We start from the raw sequence: 21,974 nt of genomic DNA, 5'->3' as shown, positions 1-21,974 counted from the left end.
ACTATTTATTAAGGTGTTCTGTGCTGCTCTACTTAAAGAGGAGTTGAGAAACCCCATCAAAGTGGGAAAATGGCAGAGACAAGATAAATGGGAGAAAGTAATTGAGTGGAAGTACATATTCCTGTTTCATATGCAAACAAAATACATGTAAAAAGACAATTATTCCACTAGAAGACAAGCTCATGACTTGCTTTACTCTAATACATGCTTGGTTCCTGTATGCATGTTCTAACCTTCTGGGAAGCCCTAGATTTATAGCCTCAAAACTGAGTCAATATACTTTCTCTCACCAAATATAAAGATAGGGTAATGCTAAAAGTCCTACATGACCCCAAGATTACAGGATTGTTCTAAGAAAGGGTTTCCTTTTATGTTTATGTTTTCAATAGCTCACAAAAATATGAAATACTTTCAGATCAAAGACTACTATTCAGACTTAGTCCCAAATGGGCCAAAATCTTGTCAGGTTAATAAAAATCATATTAAACAAACCAGTAAATCTAGAACTATACTTTACACACTAAATCTTATGTTCTTAAATTCAGGATGAAGGAGTACAGGTTTTAAACTGCTGTAACAAATCATACAATTATTGCACAATAATTAGATGCTAAAACTTAATTTAGCAATTAAGATGGGTAGAAAGTATTTTGAAAAACATGAAAAGAAATCAGTCCTAGTAACAGCCATGACACAAGGATCTCGGCTATCAACAGCATGTTGTAACTCCCAGGCATCCTACCATTACAACTCTTGTCAGTGTAAAATGAAGCTCTGGCATTAACACTCACCTGGCTTTAAAACAGAAGAGATACGCAGGTGACATTTCAGCACTGATGAGCTAACGAGTCATAGGGGGCTCTTTTACTTACCAAAGTATCAGAACACTACACGGTCCCTGTAGTGCTGACCATTCCAACTTTGGATATGTGACCTGGCTGCCAGGCTGGACTCCACGCTTGATCCCCACTTCCCAGCTTCTCACGCTGTGCTGGCACATGGTGATCACTTTTTGATTGACATCTCCACAATTCTTTGGTTTAAGCTGGTTCAGTCATGTTTGGGGATGATATTCCCCACCACAAAATGTGTTCTAGCTGACATCATCAACCTCCTCTCTTTTTGTATACTACCCAGTGAAGAAAAGTCAGGGTACTGTGAGTACTTTGGGCCTCCTCATCTCCTTCCCCAGAAGAGTCTAATCTTAGGTTGGTCCTTTTCCTTTTGTTACAACAGCAATTTCTCTTACAGAAAACAGACTTCCAGACTTCAGAGGTTTAAAGCTTCATTAGAAAAATCATACACAAAATAAAAACTATATTTATCAGGAACAATAATTATATTTCATTCATCAAGTTCAGCAAATTCATTTAAAACATAAGTTATAGTACAGAATGAGAAATGACAGCATAAAGTCTTAAGACAACTAATCTGTAAAATTAGTCCCTCAAAACAATATATTATATTGTTTTAATAAAAGGCAACTGCAGTTCCATTTTCCAAGCTGTCTTCATAAGTTGAGGGTATTCTGTAATTGGTTTTTACATTGTGTTCTTCACAAGAAGTTTAAGATGTATGTCATTTCCTCATCACCAAGTACTTTATTCCCCAAAATCTTTAAACCAAGAACCTGACAACCAGGTGTCTCTGTTGTCACCTTTAGTTTGCTGAGGAATATGAAACTACTTTGACAGTAAATCCAAGTTAAATCCATACCAAAGTTTTAGCACTTGGGTAATCTGTCCTCCTTTGTTTCTTAGGAAGCATGACGAAGACTCATCTGTGGTACCACAGTTGAGACTATGATGAGCTTTTTCTTTAAGTCTGTCTATGAAGTGCTACCTCTCTACCCACCTCTGGGAGCTCCATCTCCCCCTGTCAAATCTAGATTTGGGAGGTGATTTTTGTTTAAAGTCTCTCAATTTCTTCTGAGGACAAATTATATCTGAGTTTATATATGATTTGTTTATTGCTGTTTGAAGAAAATGTTAAAACCCTCACAGAAATTTATCATCTATCCCAGCTCCATTCTATCAAGGCTCCCCAACAGCTTCCGATTTGCTCTGACAGCAGTGTCAGGATACCCATTACCGTCAGCACTGGAATACGATTTTTTTTCTAAAAACCAAGAGCCTTTCTAATTAGCTGGAATCAATCAGAATAAACTCAGTCTCTGAAAGTGAAGTTATTTGTACTGTTCCATTCTGTTTGGTTACATGCCCATGTTAAAAGGCAGGATGATCTGTTTATCCTGGAACAAAACTAGATAGTATGTGTAACCAAACGGCAGGTTGGCTAAGGTATTTCCACAGCTTAGAGAAATTAAATCTAAGTTCAAGCTGAAATAGAGTTGTAAACTAACTCTCCTAATTGAAATTCAAACTATAATAAAGATGATATAGGGGGCATTAACAGGGCCAGTGAATTAAAAAATTATCGAGGTGGAAAGCCACCTCTGTGTGTTCCTCCTCGGCCCCCCCTGAAGCTACCTCTTTCTCCTCGGAAGTTAGATCTATTTCTTTCCCGTCCACGGCCAGCAGAAGTTCCACCTCTTCCTCCACCCCTGGGAGCACCACCTCCCCGGTCAGACTTAGATTTGGGGGGAGGTGATTTTGGCCGAAGTCTCTCAATTTCTTCTGTACATCCAGTCAAGTAAGAATTAGGGGCACTGAAGTAAGATGCATATGTTTCCGCATTGTAGTTGCTGTTTGTTAGAGTGGGTCCAACTGTAAGCCAACCTGACAGAGAAAAGAAACATTATCTTTTTTTTTTCTCAATTCTCTCTTATTTGTCCATTAGGAGCTATTTCAAATCTTAAAGATGTCCCTATCACCAATATTGATCTTTTTTATAGGATGCAAGACACTTAATCATGGTCATAAAGATTTCTTTTGTATTTATCTTATTTCTCTTCCTAGACTGTAACTTTTGTAATATATCTTCCCTATTGTCTCCATCCATGTTTCACACTCTGAGAATAGCACTTAAACAAAAAAAAGTATACAGTACACTGAGTTTTGGCTCAGTGAAAATTTCATTTTACATAACCTTCCTACTCGTGGCAATGGTACCAACTTTTACCTGTACTCTCCAATCACAATAACCCAGTTGGTAGGTCCCAGAAATCCAACCCCTAACTACCATGCTGCTCCCTTTCATTCCATCTTGCCATTTCCACTACCACCCTTAAGTTTACTTCTTTTATTAGGCCAGTGCCCTACACATGTAACAGATGTACATATATACTGAAATGCTCTCCCAACCTCTCCTCACTCTAAAAGTGAAAAGCCTAAAGCAAAGCTTCATACATGGTACTTCTCTGAGCAGCCATCTAGGGCCAAGTTCATAAATATGGAATCTAAGGTCTTTTATAATCAAGCTTGAACTAACTTTCCAATCACATTTCTCACTAACGCTTTTCATGACACCTGCATTTGAGTAAACCACTACAAAAAGTTTCCATATTAATTTCCACCTCTGAGCCTGTTTTCTTTTCTATCCAGTCAACCTGATGAAAATTCCACCCTTTAATATCCAACTTAAATATACATCTTTCATGAAATAAAAATAATTTCTCAGAATTTCCACTGAACATTGTATTTCTATAGGTAAAAAGGTATTTTTGTCAACTACATTGCTAGACAACTTTGCTTATAATAAGGATCCTTTCTGACTGATTAAACTGTGTCTGAAATGGAAGGAACCATGAATTATCTGTAAATGCCCAACAGAGATATTATGCTTCGGAGTACCATGCGTATGCTGATTCTTTTAACTGACACATCTTTTGGGGAGACATTGGAAATGTGTACAGAGTGCTCTAAGAGACTAGGGCTGCTTTAGGACAGGTCATATAATCTCCAAGAACCAGACTCTTCATCTGAAAAATTCGGTTCAAATATTCTGCTTCATCATCCTCAGGGTTATTTATTACAATGTTAGATCCATCATAAAATGCAAAATATTTTACTAGGATCACATTCTAAAATGTAGTAGCCATTTCTGCACAGTACTTTGTTCATCCTTTTAAAAAATCATCAGTATCTAACAGTGCATTAATTAAAACAGAATTTATTTGAAGAAAAAACTAACAAATAAATCATACCGTGTCTTTTTTATATTATCTAGTGGATACCCTGATAAGTAGAGAAGTACCTGTTCAGATTAAAGAGCACATTATACACCTATATGGTCTCATCAACAACTTAATTTGTAAGATTCTAACTTGCTCCCTTCTAGTTTTATGGCATGTGTGTGGTATTGTGGGGCACAACACACCAACAAGGGGAAAGAAGAAAATTTAAAGATGAAAAATAGCTAATGCTGTCTCTTTCATGCCTTACTGCCTTTTACATACCTAAGACATTCAAATCTTTGTACACTAAACTATAAGGGACTCTGCCTCCCCTATACAAATTCTTAATTCCAACAATGTTTCATCATAATTTCTAAAGGTATTACAATGAACCAAGTAAGTTTAAAATAGCCTACCTTCAGTGTATTTGACATACATAGCAATTTTTAAACCTTTTAAAGCAATGGCAAGTAGTATTCCTAAGGTATATGTAATATACCTTAAGACTACCTCCTTGAGGAAGAAGTGTATTTGAGGAATCAACCCCCAAAATGAAGCCTTTTGAGTAGAGTAGACCTCTCTCAATTGTTCCTATTCTTAATTAATATACATGGTTAACCATCAACCATCTGTAATTTCCCCAAGCAGATTTTCCTTCCTAAATTTTGTTTTACTATATATAGTTAATATAAAAATAACATTTGCAAGAATGGGCAAGAGTAAAGAATCAGATGTAGTTTACAAGAAAAAAATAAAATTTGTGCCTTTAAGACTTTGTTCAACTGACACAGACAGAAATAGAAGGATATCCTGTATGAAAGGTGTAATGTATAATCTCAAGTGGGTAAAGTGCCACAGCTACATGGATGGAAACCCCACTGAATATTGTAGTTATAAATAAAAGTTGGTATCAGGCAAAATCTCTATTTTAGTTGCTATTTATGCTTATTCCTATAACCACACTTAACAATCATCTATTCTCTCTATTCCTTAGGTTCATCTACTTGTGTTAAAAAACATTAATTAAAATAATGTTATAAAAACATTGAAATAATTATAAATAATTTCTTCAAATATAGAAGTATACTTGACATAATACTGAGAAAAATACAAAATGATAACTATAATTATGTAAAAACATATTGACAGAAGGACTGGAAAATACTTTGTAAAAGATGAAAACAATTCTTAAAGTTAGCGATAATGAATTTTTTTTCTTCAAAATGTTCTTTGTTATTACACTGATTTTTCAATTATTGTTAAGATTACCATTGTTTGATGATTGCTTTTACTTTTCAAAAGGTTTTCCTTTTCCTTTTAAGGTTTTCTACATCCTTTGAACAGCTGTTACCACTGGAGATTGTTTCCAGATTTGGAGTTCTTTTTGGGTAGGACAGATTAATGATGGAAGAGAAAAGTCCGTTCCTTATTTCCTCAAACACTGGAGCCATAATCTTGATATTCAATATATGTGGACATACACACTTTCTGAAAAACATACCTGTCAGTGTTTTTATCTAATGATGTTACTTTTTTTAAGCCAGTGAAGAGGAAATATTTGCTTGTCACAAGCTCTACTGCCAAAATATTCTTACTTTGATAAGAAAGCAAAATTATCTACAAAACTTCTAAACATGTATATGTGCAGAAGGTTAAACTCAAAGGTCATTCTATAAATGTATATATATGTATGGACTGCATGTATATTAAGGAAAACTGGTTTAAAAAGTTAAGGAAACTAAAGTATAAACTAAAGTATAAACCCTTTAAAAGTCAATATATTATTTTAATTTAGACTTTAAATAATTCAAAGATGAATGCTGCAATCTCTAAGGTAACCACTGAAGGAACAAGAAGAGAATATCTAACTTACAAGCTAATTAAAAAGGAAAAATGGAATGAAATAATACAAAAGAAATGAGAAAAAAAGGAACACTGAACAGGTGGTACTCCAATGTAAGGCAAACAGTACAATGGTCATTTATGCCCAAATACATCAGGGCTTAGATTAAATGTAGATTAACTAAACAGTTCAATTAAAAGATAAAGATAAACTGGATGAAAAACCACATATTTGTTCACAAGACATACACCTTAAATGTAAGAATATGGAAGACTGAAAGTAGAACAATGGAAATAACATACCATATAAACACAAACCAAAAGAAAGCTGGAATGGCTATCACAGCATCAGATGGAAGTAGAAATTAAGGTAAAAATCACTGGCTAAAGAAGGATGTTAAATAGTATTAGCTAAAGAAGGATGTTAAATAGTATTAAGAGGGTCATCTACGAGGAAGGAATAAAAATTCTGTTTTATATGCACATAACAACTGAACTTCAGATATAAATAAGAAATTGATAACTAAACTAAAAACCCATATCATAAAAGATTCTAACAGACCTTTCTCATGAACAAGTAGTTAAAAAGTCAGCAAACACATGGCTGACATAAACAGCACACAATTAATAATATCAGAACCAAAAACAAAACAATATGCATTCTTTTCAACTGGACCTGGAACATTTATCTAAATTGGGTCAAAAGCAAACCAACAAATTACAAATGAGTGAAATAGTATGGTGTATGTTATTTGACTACAACATTAAGCCAAAAGGCAATAAAATGATAATTTAAGTAACACAATGCTGAATAAAAAACTTAAATACAGGGAACATTTTCTCTAAAGCCAAATGTATAAATGCCTAATGTACAGCGTATACATATCACATGAAAAAAATTTACTGGTAAAGAGACTTCAGTTTTACTTTTCTCTTTATTATTTTACATAATTTTATGAAATTTGAGGCTATCAGTTTCTACAACTGAAATATTTTCAAGTTATGGTGTTCATCAAAGCACACCCACAAAGAAATACATGGTGGGTGGTGGAAGCAGAAGAGGAATGGGTTATACATAAAATTTAGAGAACTTTAAGGACTGCTTTTTTTAGAATGAAGATCAGAGTTTCTTCTAAATTCTTACATACGTTCAAAGCCAATTATTCTACTGTAACTTCTTCAACTTCTCTTACTTTTTATAAACTGCAGAATGTTTAAAAGAAAAATTCTGACTCTTCCATCTTTAAACAGTGCCGCTAACATGGGAAGGCCAAACGCACTGATTTTATGTATTGTGACTAAGGCGATGTAATGTTAAAAGTTACTCTGACATTTTCTGAGGAAAGTAATAAATAGAATGTACTGATAATTCAAAATAACAGCTGTGCCCTCTAAAAGAAAATCCTATTCCACAATAGCCTAATTATTTTTTACTCCTGTATTTTAAAAATAGTAAATTCACATTACATTGATTTAGTAAGAAGTTAAAATTTTGAAAACACCACTGTACATGTAAGGAAATAAGACAGCTACTTTAATTGCTAATAAAGGCAAGACCTGTACTTCACAAATGTATGGTTGTTTTCTGCAGTATTATTCAATCATTCATTTATGCATTTCTTCACTCAACACAATATTTACTGAATGATCTGAATACTGGGTAGAAAGGAGTAAGACAATCTTTGCCTTCTATGAGACTGCATGCCAGAGAGACTAGCTATAAACATATGCCCAGATGAATCTATAATTCAGATGATGGGTGGTATGAAGAAAAGAAAGCAGATTAAGGGGGAAGAGAGTGGCAGAAGGAGGGAGTGGGGTGGAAGTTGGCTAGTTTAGACAGCATTGTGAAAAAAGGCCTGTCTGATACTTCAATGAAAGGAGAGAGGACCATGGAAGAAAAATGAGACAAAAATAAGCCTGGCATATTTCAAGTACAGCAAGAAGAATTAAACACATCATAAGAATTTTATTTTACACAGCACTGTGTACTGTTTTTTTGACACCTACATCCCAAACAAGCATAAAATCATAAAATGTTTTTGAAACTACCTGGTCGAATTGTACTGTCTCTTCCAAACAGATGAAGGCGTCTTCTACCAAGACAAAAATGTTCAATTATATGAAAAATTTCTACAGGTTTTTCTATATTGCCAATTTCGGGTTCTTCTGTGATAATCAAGTCAATGTCAACATTAGCATGAATGAAGTCCCCATCTGTGCTACGCTTAACAGTTCCTTTGATCCCCATAAGGCAGTGTTCCTGAATAACAATGAGAGCAGACCAATTAGTCTCTTTTCATCAACAGTCATATTCATACCATTTTACATTTCCAATCTCCCCAATTCCAAAATAGTCTTCATTTCCCTGAATCTTTGGGATGTATTTCTATGAGCAAAAACCACAACAGGAAGACCTAGATCTTGGAATGTGGGAAGGTTGCAAGGGGGGCTAGACACAAGAGTATTAAACTTGAAGCCGTGCCATTTTAGAATGAGGTCAATATGAACTCTTTTCCTCTGGAACACTTGATAATAACTTTTCGCTAGTAATGGAAACATGGCACTTCCATGGAGCCTTAAAATGTTATATGAGGCCTCATATGATCTAAGATCAAAACCATACATGTAAGTGTAAGCATTTTTATATAGAGAGGGGGCTTAAAGCCTACATATAGATTTCTCAACACTCAACATAAGTAAATGTGAAAATCAAACAATTTTCTTTTTTTGTTTGTTTTTTTGACCTTCTCTATTTACCCTGGATGGCAGGGGTATGGATTAAATAAATTTAATCATTCACTTGACTCTATAAACCAGTAGTGGCAAGGATAGCTTAGGTTGTTCCCTTCAAAAGAATCCAGTCTAAGAAATAATAAGAAAGACCCTCCCTCTGGTAGCTCCCTGAAGAGTGAAAGACTGGAGAACAGACTGTTAAATCCTGAAACTAGCAGGGCAGTTGTATGATGCAGAGGTTCTCAGGGGTTCTTATGCAGGAAAAAGAAGGAAAGAGAAGAGAAACTTGCCTCTAAGCTGGCCAGCTTTGTGTCTGGTTGTCATCTCTTTTTTTGGGCTCAGAGAAAAGGAAAAAATCTGGGGGGTGGGTCAAAAGTACCAAAAGCTCGTATCTGATAAAATTATGGCAATTTAGGCCATGTAGGAATACCTTCCCCAACACACTGGAGGTTGATCTAACATACTGAATATTTTAAAGTTCATTTGGATGTATTACTGTAATGCTCAATGCCATTTGTAAGTCTAAGAAAAGGACCTTTCCACCATAATTAAACAATAATCAGACATTTGGAAAAGCCTGAGAGAAAATAATGAAAATAAAGAAAACAAAAGAGTAAAGGTAATACCTTTGTTCTCTGGAAGACAGCCTTTGGATCTAAAGTCTTAGTCTTCCCAGGATTGTTTTTATTGGTTTTAATCCAACAAATATCTTCGCATCTTCTGTAACCCCACTTTCGTAAACACTAAAAGTGAAAGAAAAGAGAAATCATTAGCTAAAAGAAGTAAACAATACTTAACCAGCCAGTATTAAAAATCTTCCTAAAGGTTTGAGACACTAAATTCCAAGGTGTCATGGTAATTTTGTTTTAGGGAAGAAATGGAAAAAAAGAAATGTTAGTCTTTAAATATACAGTCATTAAGTGAAATACATATACCTTTTGTATATTAATATAATTAATATATAGTTAAATATCAAAACAGAGAAAGGATTATATAATATGCCAATTCTTTAATAGTACCTTCCATTGTCATCAATAGAAAATGGGTTTTTAAATCAGTCCCTTTTTCGTGAATAATTCAAAAGATAATTTGATTCTTGCCACCTCAATTTTCTATACTCACAAAACTAAAAACTTTTGAGAATGTTCTATTTGCCAACTTCAAAAAGAGTCTTTTTATTTATTTAATATTAACAACCTAAAAAAAATCAGACTTAAAATGGTTATGTATGTCTCTTTATTGTATAAAGCTTTATTTTTATCTTTATGTAATCTACAAAACAGATTTCAACCTTAGTATCCTAGAATGTTGCATACAAATATGTATACAATGCTCAGAATAGCATTTTGAAGGCCTACCATTTGTAGGTGCTAGCTACATGCTGGAAATAAAAACATGAAAAAGATACAGTACTTATCCCAAGTAACTTAAGAGCAAAGAAGGGAAAATAAATAAATTGTGCAGGACAATATTGTTGGTACTATGATCAAGTACATAGAAAAATAGAGCATAAAACGCAGTTAATATTCAGGACTGCTCTCAATGTGTGAAGTGAGCTACACATCAAAATGAGACTTAGATTTTTATTTTAAAATCCTGAAAATCAAGATCAGTATCTATTCCTATTGCCAAATATTTGTTTTGTACTTGATGTTCATTAAACGTCACAAGGGCTTAAACCCTACATGCCCTAATCAATCTACCAAAAGCTCATGAGTATTCTCACATTCAATTATTCTTATAATCATTTCTGGTCAAAATCTGCTTTCACCAGTATGATAAACTGTTGTATAAATGAATAAAATAAAACCTCTTGATCAACTTTCAACCTAAATTGGCGGGGCGGGAGGAAATCCCAAAGACACACATTAGAGCTAATAAAGGTAAATACCAACATACCTAAAAAAACATACAGTATGTTTCTATTCTCTTAGCTTTTGAAAAGCATCTAAGGGAGGCACCAGCAAAAAAAAGAAGTTAATAAATGACAGTAACAATGATTTTACTCAATAGTTTCAAATTTACTATAGATACAAAGAATACAAAGTTAACTGTAGAATTTCAAGATTTGACCATAAATTTATCTCAATGTAATCCTACTTAAATTCTTTACCTGTCAAATGGACACTTCCTAAAATTACCAGGATTAAATGAGATCATTTGCTGCATAGCAAGCAGCATGTCCTAAAAATGGAAAGTATCACCCAGTAACAAGTGAGGAAACCGAAACCCAGTAGAGTTAAGTATCTCTTCACCTAAACTTTCACTGTTGGACAGCAGAATTGAGACCAGAAGTGAAGACTTCTAATACCTAGCCACAATGCTCCCATTATTTTTGGATAAGAAAGCATGTTATTTTCACAGAGAAGACAAGTAGTGAGTCTACAGCATCTTACTATGCTGATGGACAGTGACTGTAATGGGGTTTGTGGGGTGAGGGACTTGGTGAAGAGGGGAGTCTAGTAACCATAATGTTCTTCATGTAACTGTAGATTAATGATAATAAAATGAATTAAAAAAAGCATGTTATTTTATTTCCACTTAGAAATCTAAATATTCCAATCAAAAAAGAGCAAAGTTCTAAAATACACTAAGTGTAAGGTACTTAAAATTAATTGAAGTATTACAACTTTCTCACTCCCTTTCATTCAAACAGTTATATTCCAGATGCTGTTATTTTTCCAATTTGATTTGGCTTATATTTGCAATTCAGATATTAATGTTACTCAGAAGAATAGTACTCATGAGCAGTATGTGACACTAAGCAACTTGTTTTTGAGCTTTAATTTGGTTTCAAATCTCTAAACTGTTTTCTTCCTGCCCTTGTACTACATAACATTTTGAATTACTCATCCCGAGTGCTGGTGAACAAGGGGTGCTGCCTTTTGTACATTCTTTCCTGAACATTTTTTTCAGCTGAATATTTTAGTATTATTCAAGAAACAAAGGACACATTAATAACATTAATCTTCAAACTTCTTATGCAACATATTGTGTTACTTATTTTTCTTATGAGTTTAAAAATCCACTATAGAAAACATCATCTTACCACTCTTCCAAGGTCCAATCCCTCCCCAGAACCACACCAGAGAAAAATAAATGATCGAGGTGCTGCAATCTCATCAATTTCTAGCTTCATAATCTGTAAGAAATCAAAACAATATTGCACAAACGTATTTGTTTCCCATTCATCCTAAATCCAAAAGAATAACCAGAGATTTAGCAGGACTTTAAGTAGATGTGTTCTTTAAATGTACTAATTTTCATTAGGAAATATAATGGACAATAAGTTTTATCCTTAAAACTTGTTCTACTATTGTTTTCATATTCTGTTTTAAGACAATACACATGTGCACACAGATACATATGTACACGGAAAGAAATTACAGGAAATCTTATTTATAGAATAATGAAATTGTCAGATGTAGCTTGAGAGAAACCCTTTACCCATTTAGAGAAAGAGAGACTCAAATAAGAGAGATCAAATTATTCCAAAGTTGGGGGCAAAATTTAAATGAAATAAAACAATTAGGGAGGAATTGATTTCCAGTATCTACAGAGCAACACATTTTATTATAAAATGAAATTTCAGACTACCTTAACTCTGAAATTCCAAAAAAGTATAGTCTATAATTTTGTTTGCCTTTTATCTGTTGAGTGTGTCACATTAAAAAGAAAAGCTCTTGAATAATTAAATCTCTAAATTTTGGGAATACCATATACTCATAAATGAATGCAAAAGCAAATTTTATATGGTGTTCTTTTTCTTACAGCTTTCTGTCACAGTTAAGAAGTTTCAGAGGCCACAATTCAGCCAAGTATTTGCAAGTTTCATTTACTAAGATAATCTTAATTTCTACCTAACAAATCCTTTTGATTTATAACTATATCATCTCTAACTGAATCTACGTAGAAACGTTTGACAGTCATGATGGAAATGTTACAATATATACAAACCTATTTTATACTTCTGACTCTAAGTCTTGAATCTCTCCTTATCTAATATTCTCATAGCAATATGAATAAATATGCAATACAAACACATATACTTAAATACATCTATGTAATAGAGCTAACAATACATGATGACCCACATTTAGTGAAGAACGTTAAACAAGGTACTCTCCCTTGACTGCAATTTTAAATGCTAAGTGTTGGTACTTTGAGTAAGTGTTTATATTTTTAACCAAAACACACTAACCACTACTGGGTCTCTAATGTGAAAAAGAATACTTGTGAAATCCAAACACTTTTCTTGCTTACATTTTATTTATTATATAACTATTGGTACTTTCTTTAGGATTACCATCACATAAAGATTAAGAGCTTAGGGCTATGGGGCCAGACAAAAAAATATGCCAGCCAGAGCTGGTCAGTGAAATTAAACTGAAATCAAGAAAATGCATATAAAATGAAATTCCTGTATTTTGAAAACTCTTAGTTTGTTACATATAATTGAAGATCTTGTGCTTCCCTGACCAAACCTCAGAGATTGGCTAGAGAAAATAAATTCAACCTAACTACTAATCAAAAACATAAGATTTATTTTTTCAGTTTGCTTTTCTTTTGCCTAAACTGACCAAGATTGCTTTTGTGTTATTAACCAATTTTGATGAGATGTGGTGAAATGGGTATGTCTTACACACCACTGAGGGAACAAATTTATACAACCTGTTTGGAAAATACATCAGCATTAATTATCAAGAGCATTGTGTATTTAACATTAAGTCTTGGGAAGACTATATACTGTGTACTTTTCTAAATTTCAACCATAAGCACAGATCACATACATCATCAAAAAGGAAAAACTTTTTTAAGTGGTAAGAGCCATGAACAATGTAAATAAAAGTACCAGATGTATTGAAACCTGTAGGAAAGCTTTAAGGAAGAAAAACTAGAGGTTCACCTTGAAGAATAAATATTGTTAACAATAGGAGGACATGGGAGGTTTCAAAGCAGTTTTCCAAGACACTCCCATCTTTGCTTTCCCTACTTCTCTTCTGTGCTCAACACTTCTGATTACTCTCTCCCTGAAACTCCCTATTCCCTTGGCTTCTAGGACATTCATACCCTCTTAGTTCTCTTCATTCATCTCTTCCCATTCTTTTCACATCTTTTACATGTGCCTCTGAAATGTGAAAGGCTTTACTGTCAATCCACATTTTATCTTGAGACACTATCTCAGGACAAATTCTTCTATTCTCATAGGTTTAATATGTTAATCTGTATTTTAAGACCAGATCTATCTATCTGCCCATTAAGTTTCATATTCTTATTACAGTCTCCACTTGCATGTCTCACATATACCTCAAAATCAACATGTTCGATATGACCTAATTCCTCTAGTCCTGCTTCTTAAATCTACTTTCTTCTCAACTGGTGATAATCCACTTATCCCAAGACTCAAATCTTTGAGTCATCCTTAATTTGTACCCTCACTCAAATTTGTACACTCACCGAAAGTATCTACTGAACATTACTAAATAACACCCTCCCTTCTATTCTTACTACCATCACCCCAACTCAGGATCCCTTCATCTCGTAGCTAGGCTACTGCAGTCTTCTATCTGCTGTCCCTTCTCCAGAGTTCTTTTCCTCTAGTCCATCCTCCACACACTAATCTGACCATTTCACTACTGATTAAAGCCCTTCAAAGACTCCTTAATGTCTTTAGGATAAAACTCCAAGCTTCTAAGAAGACTTCACAAGACAGTCTCAATCTGTGTTCTAACAGTATCAACGAGCACAGGACACTTCCACCCTGCCCCAAATCAGATATTATCTCTGCCTCCAACACTTATGCTCTTACTGTTCCTTCTGCTTTGAGTCCCTGTCCCAACCCTTCTTCATCTGGCCAACTCTAACTAATCCATTCATATTATTCATGTGTCACCACCTCCTCTTTGCTCACGTGCCCCATCTTCCAAGGTTTAATCAGCTTTTCTTCAGACCATTTTATGCAGTCCTACTATTGAACTAAGAAAAATGACAAAATATGCTCCTTAAGGCTACGTACTAAGTCTTCTTAATCAGCTTTACATTTTTAGTACCTAGCACAGTACCTAGTACAGTGACTCAATAAATATTTATTTTTGTTACTCATGAGCAAAAACAGATGACTTTATGTAACTGAAGTTATCAGTTTGCTTAATTTTGTTTGGGAAATACAACTTTATCACAATTATATAATACTGAAATTATGCATCATCTTTATCCATTATCTTCTAAGTTCCTTGAAGAGTAGAAACCATGTTTCATATATATATATTTATACATTGATGTGTACTAAACACTAACTAAATACAAAAAAGGTTATTGTTCCTTCTGTTTTTAGTTTTTTTCTAGCTATACATCTAAGGTCTCTCAGACTGGAATTATGAGTCTTCTATAGACTATTTACTTCCTATCTGCTCAACTTTTGCCTCAAAAAGAAAAATCAGACCAAAGATACTATAATATCTGCTAATGTACCTTGGACTTTCAGCCACAACATATACTATAAGTCTATTATCTTTGATTCCTAAAAAGGCAGGGATGATATATAATCTTACTTTCTGATCAAATAGATATTTATTTGAAAAATAATTAATTATGATGAAGAAAAACTCATCATACATCATCCCAAGTCCAGCATTTCTCATTAGCAGTGATACCAGTCTCTCTGTAATATTCTTCTAAAGGTGGCTCCAGAAGAATCACATCAAATTTGGGTGTCAGTTCTCTGATGTCAAAGGCTTCTATATCTGCTTGTAAGTACCTATTTGATCAAAGCATGAAGAGAGACTTTTAAATACTTTACAGATGGTAATGAAAGAAATTTCCTAAATATTACAAAGTAATCATAAGCTAATTACTGAATATAATCTTTTTATAGGAAGGCATCTTTCTTTAATATAGACAATAAACCATTTACCAATATTCTTTTCTAGGACATGGACATAAGCACACTAGAAAGTAAAATAATATTCTCCCATTTACTTCCGGACTATAAACTACTCATGTTTTTTCATTGAAACTCCATACTCAGATGTTAAGTCTTTGAACCCCTTTCCACCATCATCTCAATTTTTTAAGGAACATCACATTACTTTCTTCTCCATTGTTTAGTTGGATTAGTAAATCTATTTGTCTGTAGGTTTTAAATTCCTCCCTCTCAAAAAGTAGTTTAAAAATTTTTTTTATTGGTTTATTAGTAAAATTGTTTATATTAATATTCTTTTCTAATACTTAATATCAATTACTACTAGCCTTTACTGAAAGGTTACTTCCATATGAGTATGAGTATTTATAAACAGGATGAATAGAGCCTGTTAATATTTTTCCCCACATACTCAGACTTTCTTGCGGTTCTTCTAATCACTAACAGTATACATTTTGGCAAACAGTTAAATGTACAAAATATTCAAAGCAAGCTAAATGTGAAACAGATTCTTTAACTTCAAAGACCTTATTCACATTTTTGAGGATAACATTACTCTGTTTAGGGGAAGAGAATTCTGCTTGAATTTTCATTCTAAAATGTTACAAGTAGTATCCCTGGATGCTGAGTTATGATTAATTTTTATTTGCTCATTTTCCTTCATCTAAGTTTTCTAAACTTTCTTCAATAAATAAATTACTTTTTGAGAAGAAGTTATTTAAAAACATTTTAAGAAGCTCAACAATACAGCAAATATGAATGATTTTCTAAGAAAAGAATACTTTAAGGCACTATAAGCAAATTATCTAGAAAACTGAAAAAATTAAATGAGAATCTACTACTGTGTACTCAGCACTGGAATTTCAAACTAATATATTTTACTGTATGAAGAAATAGAGTGTTTAACTTTATAATGGTGCTGAATTTTTTTCAGAGAGGTTACAGGATTGAAGAGATTGATATTTTAAGCCTAATTTGGGAATAAAAGTAATTGGGAAAAAAAAAAACACTTACATAGGAGGAGTGTTAGATTTAGCTATTAACTCGTCTTTCAGCCTGATGAGCTCCCTCAGTTTAGGGTATTCTTCAAATCTGTCAGCCAGACCTAAGGGAAAAACAGAAATTATGATTTTAATATAACTGAAGCTCATATCAATGAATTCAAAGGTTACAAGCACTCTCAGGAAAACAAAATGTTATACAACCACCACTTTATTCTCACATCTTTTTTAAAAAAGTTAATTGAGTGTTTTTAAACATTTCATATATACATTTCATACCTAATGACGCTTACCCTGTATGCAGGCAGAAACTCAGATGTTCTGAAGTCCAATTCAAGTCAATATACCATTTAATTTCTCATATTTATTAAGTTAATCAGTTCATTGCATCAAGTTCACCCATTCTGGTCTCAGGAAAAGAAAAAACAGTTGCCTTTCTATCATACTGTTTTCTTTCTCTAGCTAAAACAAATTGTTCTCCTGAAGAATCTAGTGATTGTTAATATTTTTATTTATCTTCTTAGTTATCAAAAGCAAAAGGAAATGAGTATTTCCTTTTTATTATGAATTAGGTATACAAAGAAACAAAGAATAGTTAGAGGTGAGAGAAACATTGCTGATGATTTTAAATTAATTGGCTATGCCTTATAGACACAGTCCCAGAACAAATTTAGTTAAGAAATAATGAGTCCTCTCACCTCACTCACTCTGATAATTTATCTAAATTACACTATCAATTTCAAGACAAGTTGCTTTCTCTAAGAAAATTTCCTATATTAATATTTATGGTCTTAAAGATCTCACAGCTCCACATTACTATAAATCAAATCTGCATATTTTATTTTTTTATAATATGAAAACAAAAATTTTTTATTTTTAGGCTTAGGACCTTGAAAAACATCTACAAATCCCACAAAGGTTACTTAAAATCAGGAGACTCATGGTTCCCATATTCTCAAAAATATTTTGATCTTGAAGACTCGGGGGAGATTTTAGATAAAACAGCATAATGCCTGTTTAACCAAGTGCAGGGATAAGTAGGTCTGAATATGAAAGAGTACTAAAAGCTCTTATTTGATATTTTCCCTCATAAGAAACAGAGCCATAACAATGTAAATTATGTAAACATCTTAATTTAAAAACCAGAAGTACAAATATTAATAACTTCAATATTGAAGAGTAAAAGGGAAAGATTTTATTTATAGCACCTCAATGAGTCATTATAAATCAAATTTCAAATAAAACAAGTTTGAAGAATTCATTTTAGTCAGGTTTCAATTACAGTAGAGTCAGCTCTCAATCATCTACAAAATAGAAGATTCAACTTTTTCTCAATCCATAATCAGTTCCCCAATACATTTTCTTTGCCTTGGAGAAGAGCAAGTGTCTTAAAAGCAGAAAAGTTCATATCAAAATATGGTTATAAAACTTAGTAACTTTTTTTGAAAGCCAGCTTTATTCAAGTATAATTGATATACAAAAAAACTGACATATTTATATATAATTTGATGAGTTTGGACATATGCATACTTCTGTGAAAACATCACCATTCAGGGTAACAGACATACCATCACCTCTAGTTTCCTTGTGTTTCTCTGGTTGTGTGGTAACAACATGTAAGATAAGATATATACCCTCTTAACAAATTTTTCAAGTATTGCTGACTATAGTCAACAGTACTGCTGACTACTGGCACTATCTATACAGCAGATCTCTAGAAACAATTTATTTTGCATAACTGAAACTTTGTACCAATTGTACAATAACTCCCTATTTCCCCTCCCTTCAGCCTGTGATAACAACTCCTTTTCTCTGCTTATATGAATTTAACTATTTTAGGTACCTTGTGAGAATGTATGTATTTATATTCCATATACTATTTTAGGTGCCTCTGTAAGTGCATGCATATTTGTCCTGTGACTGGCTTATTTCACTTGGCATTATCATAACTTTTAATGCTATATCTAAATTTTGCTCAGGAAAACATTAAGATCAATTTCTACTTCAAGAGTAATGTCACTAACAAGCAACAAGAAGTAAACTGGATTACGTCAAAGCTCAAGTTTTGTGTTGCCAATGATACCATCAAGAAAGTGAAAAGACAACCTATAGAATGGAAGAAAATATTTACCAATCATATATCTGATGAGACTTGAACTGAGAATGGATAAAAAAAACTCTTACAATGTAATAATAAAAAGACAAATAACCAATTAAAAAATAAGCAAAGGGTTTGGACATCTCTCCAAAACAGGTATTTACATGGTCAATAAGCATACGAAGGATGTTTAATACCATTAGTCACTAGGGAAATACAAATCAAAACTACAATGAAATAACACTTCATACCCATTAGGATGGCTATAATCAAATAGACAGATAATAATAAGAGTCAAGGATGAGAAGAAACTGGGACCCTCATACATTGTTGGTAGGAATGTAAAATGGCACAGCTGCTTTGAAAAACAGTTGTGCAGTTCCTCAAGAAGTTAAACATAGAATCACATGACCCAGTAATTCCACTCCTAGGTATATACTCAAGAAGAATGAAAGCATATGTCCACACAAAAACTTTACATAAATATTCACAGAAGCATTGTTTATAACAGCCAAAAAGTAGAAACAATCCAAATGAATGAACAAAATGTTGTATGTACATGCAAAAAGAAATGAAGTACTGACACATACTACAACATCCATGACCCCTGAAAACATTATACTAAGTCAAAGAAGCCAGTCATAAAAACACCACATATTGTATGACTCCATTTATATGAAATGTCTAGGAAAAGTGGTAGAGACAGGAAATCTATTAATGGTTACAGAGAGCAAGGGGTGAAAGCTGAAGTGGAAGGAATGGTAATTAACTGCTAATGAGTACTGACGGGGTTTCTTCAGGGGAGATGAAAATGTTCTAAAATTAGTGTGGTAATGGTTGCACAAACCTGTGGCTATACTTAAAAAAAGTTGAACTATATCCTTTAGATTGGCTAATTGTACAGTACATAAATTATCTTAAAAAAGCTATTTTTAGACATACAGGGATGTCTTGCATGGTTTTATTAGTAGACTGGACACAGCTGAGGAAGAAGACTTTCTGAGCCTGAGGAAATCTCAAGTGAAAACTCAAAACACTGAAAAGTAATGAACAAAAACTGAATTATTTGGGAAGCTCAGAGAACACCAAAGAAGATGATGCCAAAAAAACACTATACCTAGGCATAGCAAAAATCAAAGATAAAGACAAAATCTGGAAAGAAACCAGAGGAAAAGAACATTATACCTATAAAGGAAAAAAGAATTATATCCAGTTTCTTAGAAACACAAAAGCAAGAAGAGAGTGAAATGAAATATTTAAAGAAAAAAAACACCAACACTTCTTCTGTACTCCAGAAAATTATCCTTCAAAAGTGAAAGAGAAACAAAGACTTTCTTTAACAAAAATTGAGGCAATTTGTTGCCAGTAGATATGACTTGAAAGACTGTTAAAAGAAATTCTTCAGATAGAATGAAACTAACATAGGTCAGAAAATCAGATCTACATAAAGAAAGGAAGAACAGCAAAGAAGGAATAAGGGAAGGTAAAACAGAAATACAGGGACAGTCACAGAACCAAACTGGAGAAAGGAGAGAAAGGAGTAAGCCTGCTTGATGGAAAAGGAAGATGTACTAGAACTATTGAGAGTGGAAAGGGGAAGCCAAGCCCCAGAAATAACTGTTAGAAATAATTCACAAAATGAATAAACACTATGTACATAATAGAGTTAGCAACAGCATATTCCCAACAAATTGGACATACCTACATCTCTGATGAAATTCTGAGGTCTATGTCCAGTGTCTACAAAATGTTGGCAGTAATCATTATGGGGATTTAAACTCTGTGTTCCCTAAAGAAAAAGTCAAAATTAAATTAATAGCATTCACTCTGATGGTAGATACACTAACTCTTTACTTTCTTATTATGAGGTCATACAAAATGAATGTTGATTGATAGACTTAAAAAGTAATATTTGAAAACACCACAACTAAATGATAGTATTACCCTTCAGTAGCTACAGACATTAGTACATGATTGTCTCATCCTAATTAGCCAACTATCTGAAGAATATTTCACAAATAATTTTAAATGATCTTTATCTTATAATGATCCCTCAATAACTGAAAAAATATTAAAAACAAATATTTAAAATGTTTTTAGGCACCGAGCCGAAATGTGAGGTTTTAAGATTTGAAAATTATTTACCTTTAGAAAAGTACTAGAATCTTTGTAAATCTCTTCTTCATATGGCAAATTCTCTTCTTCTTGTTGCATTTCTAGTTCATCCTTTAAAAAGGAAGATTAAGTAAACATTTTACATATATGCCTAGGAGGAATACTTTATGTATTTTGTTACCTTGAGTTTTAAGCCTCCTTATAAATATTTATTTCCCTAAGACATAAATTTTTCAAATTACCATTAAGGTCAAACATTGAGGCCTTTGCTTTCTCATCTAACTACTAATATTGTTCACTGAGATGTCTAGAATTATCTCATATATAGAGTACTATAAATATTCAAATTTAGCTCAAATAAATCAAGCTATGACCACCAAGGGGGAAATTTTACTTCTGCCAGACAAAATCATGAAACTGTTAATCTTTACTGGTCAAAAATGTTAAAGTATCAGGAACTGTACATGGTCTGACCTGAAATAATCATAAATATTTAAGCTACATATTAGCATATATCAAAATACACTACATAAACTGTTCATTGGATTAGGTAATTACATCATTGAACTTCCTAGAGATTTACTGGAACTATGTATTTTCTTCTCTATTAACTACGGTTGTACAGTAGTTAACTTGAAAATATGGAGACAAGTTCTTTTGTCCACAGTACTTTCTTTTCAACTAAATATTGCAATTATAAGTATAAAAGTTGGGTTTTTTCCATGGGCCTCTTTCAGAAATGGCTCTACAGTTGTCTGGCCCATGAATTCTTAAAATGGTTTAATTTAATTACTCTATATTATTAACATGGAATAACAGAACTCAAAAAAGATAGTATTGTAGCCTCTTGGAAATTAATCCAAATATCCAGTTTCTGATACACCTAACACCTTATTACTTTTGTTTAAGAATATTATTGCCGAAAGATGGTGGCATGAGAGGTGAGACAGAAGCTTCCTCCTAAAACTGAATATAATACGAAAATATAATTAATACAACTAATCCAAAAAGAGCAACAGAAAGGAGGACTGTGCCAGACTGCATACACTGGAGAAAAGAGCAGACCTTACAGAATAGGGTAACGTACCAAAGCTGTGGCCTGGTAGGACCCAAGTCCTTCTCCAACCCCAGCTCACAGGTGGGAGGAAGAGAAAAGGAGCAGGGAGTGAGTGGAGGCCTGGGACTGCT

General features: G+C 33.1%; 1 protein-coding gene across 2 annotated transcripts in view; it reads right to left on the bottom strand.

Annotated features, from left to right (window-relative positions):
• Positions 1-1,272: 1,272 nt before the first annotated feature.
• METTL14 (methyltransferase 14, N6-adenosine-methyltransferase non-catalytic subunit) overlaps positions 1,273-21,974 on the bottom strand; it is a 39,499-nt gene continuing 18,797 nt past the window's right edge. For both annotated transcript variants that reach the window (XM_073237107.1, XM_073237108.1), the window contains exons 4-11: positions 20,817-20,897; positions 20,373-20,460; positions 16,587-16,677; positions 15,269-15,410; positions 11,703-11,795; positions 9,280-9,396; positions 7,970-8,180; positions 1,273-2,738 (exon numbers count right to left, since the gene is read on the bottom strand). In XM_073237107.1, coding sequence (XP_073093208.1) covers positions 2,434-2,738; positions 7,970-8,180; positions 9,280-9,396; positions 11,703-11,795; positions 15,269-15,410; positions 16,587-16,677; positions 20,373-20,460; positions 20,817-20,897 — 1,128 coding nt within the window. In that variant the 3' untranslated portion in view covers positions 1,273-2,433. The remainder of the gene's footprint in view (positions 2,739-7,969; positions 8,181-9,279; positions 9,397-11,702; positions 11,796-15,268; positions 15,411-16,586; positions 16,678-20,372; positions 20,461-20,816; positions 20,898-21,974) is intronic.

The sequence above is a fragment of the Manis javanica genome, chromosome 5 (genome assembly GCF_040802235.1).
Source record: "Manis javanica isolate MJ-LG chromosome 5, MJ_LKY, whole genome shotgun sequence".
NCBI lineage: Eukaryota > Metazoa > Chordata > Mammalia > Pholidota > Manidae > Manis > Manis javanica.
This window is presented reverse-complemented; position numbering and strand designations above follow the sequence as displayed.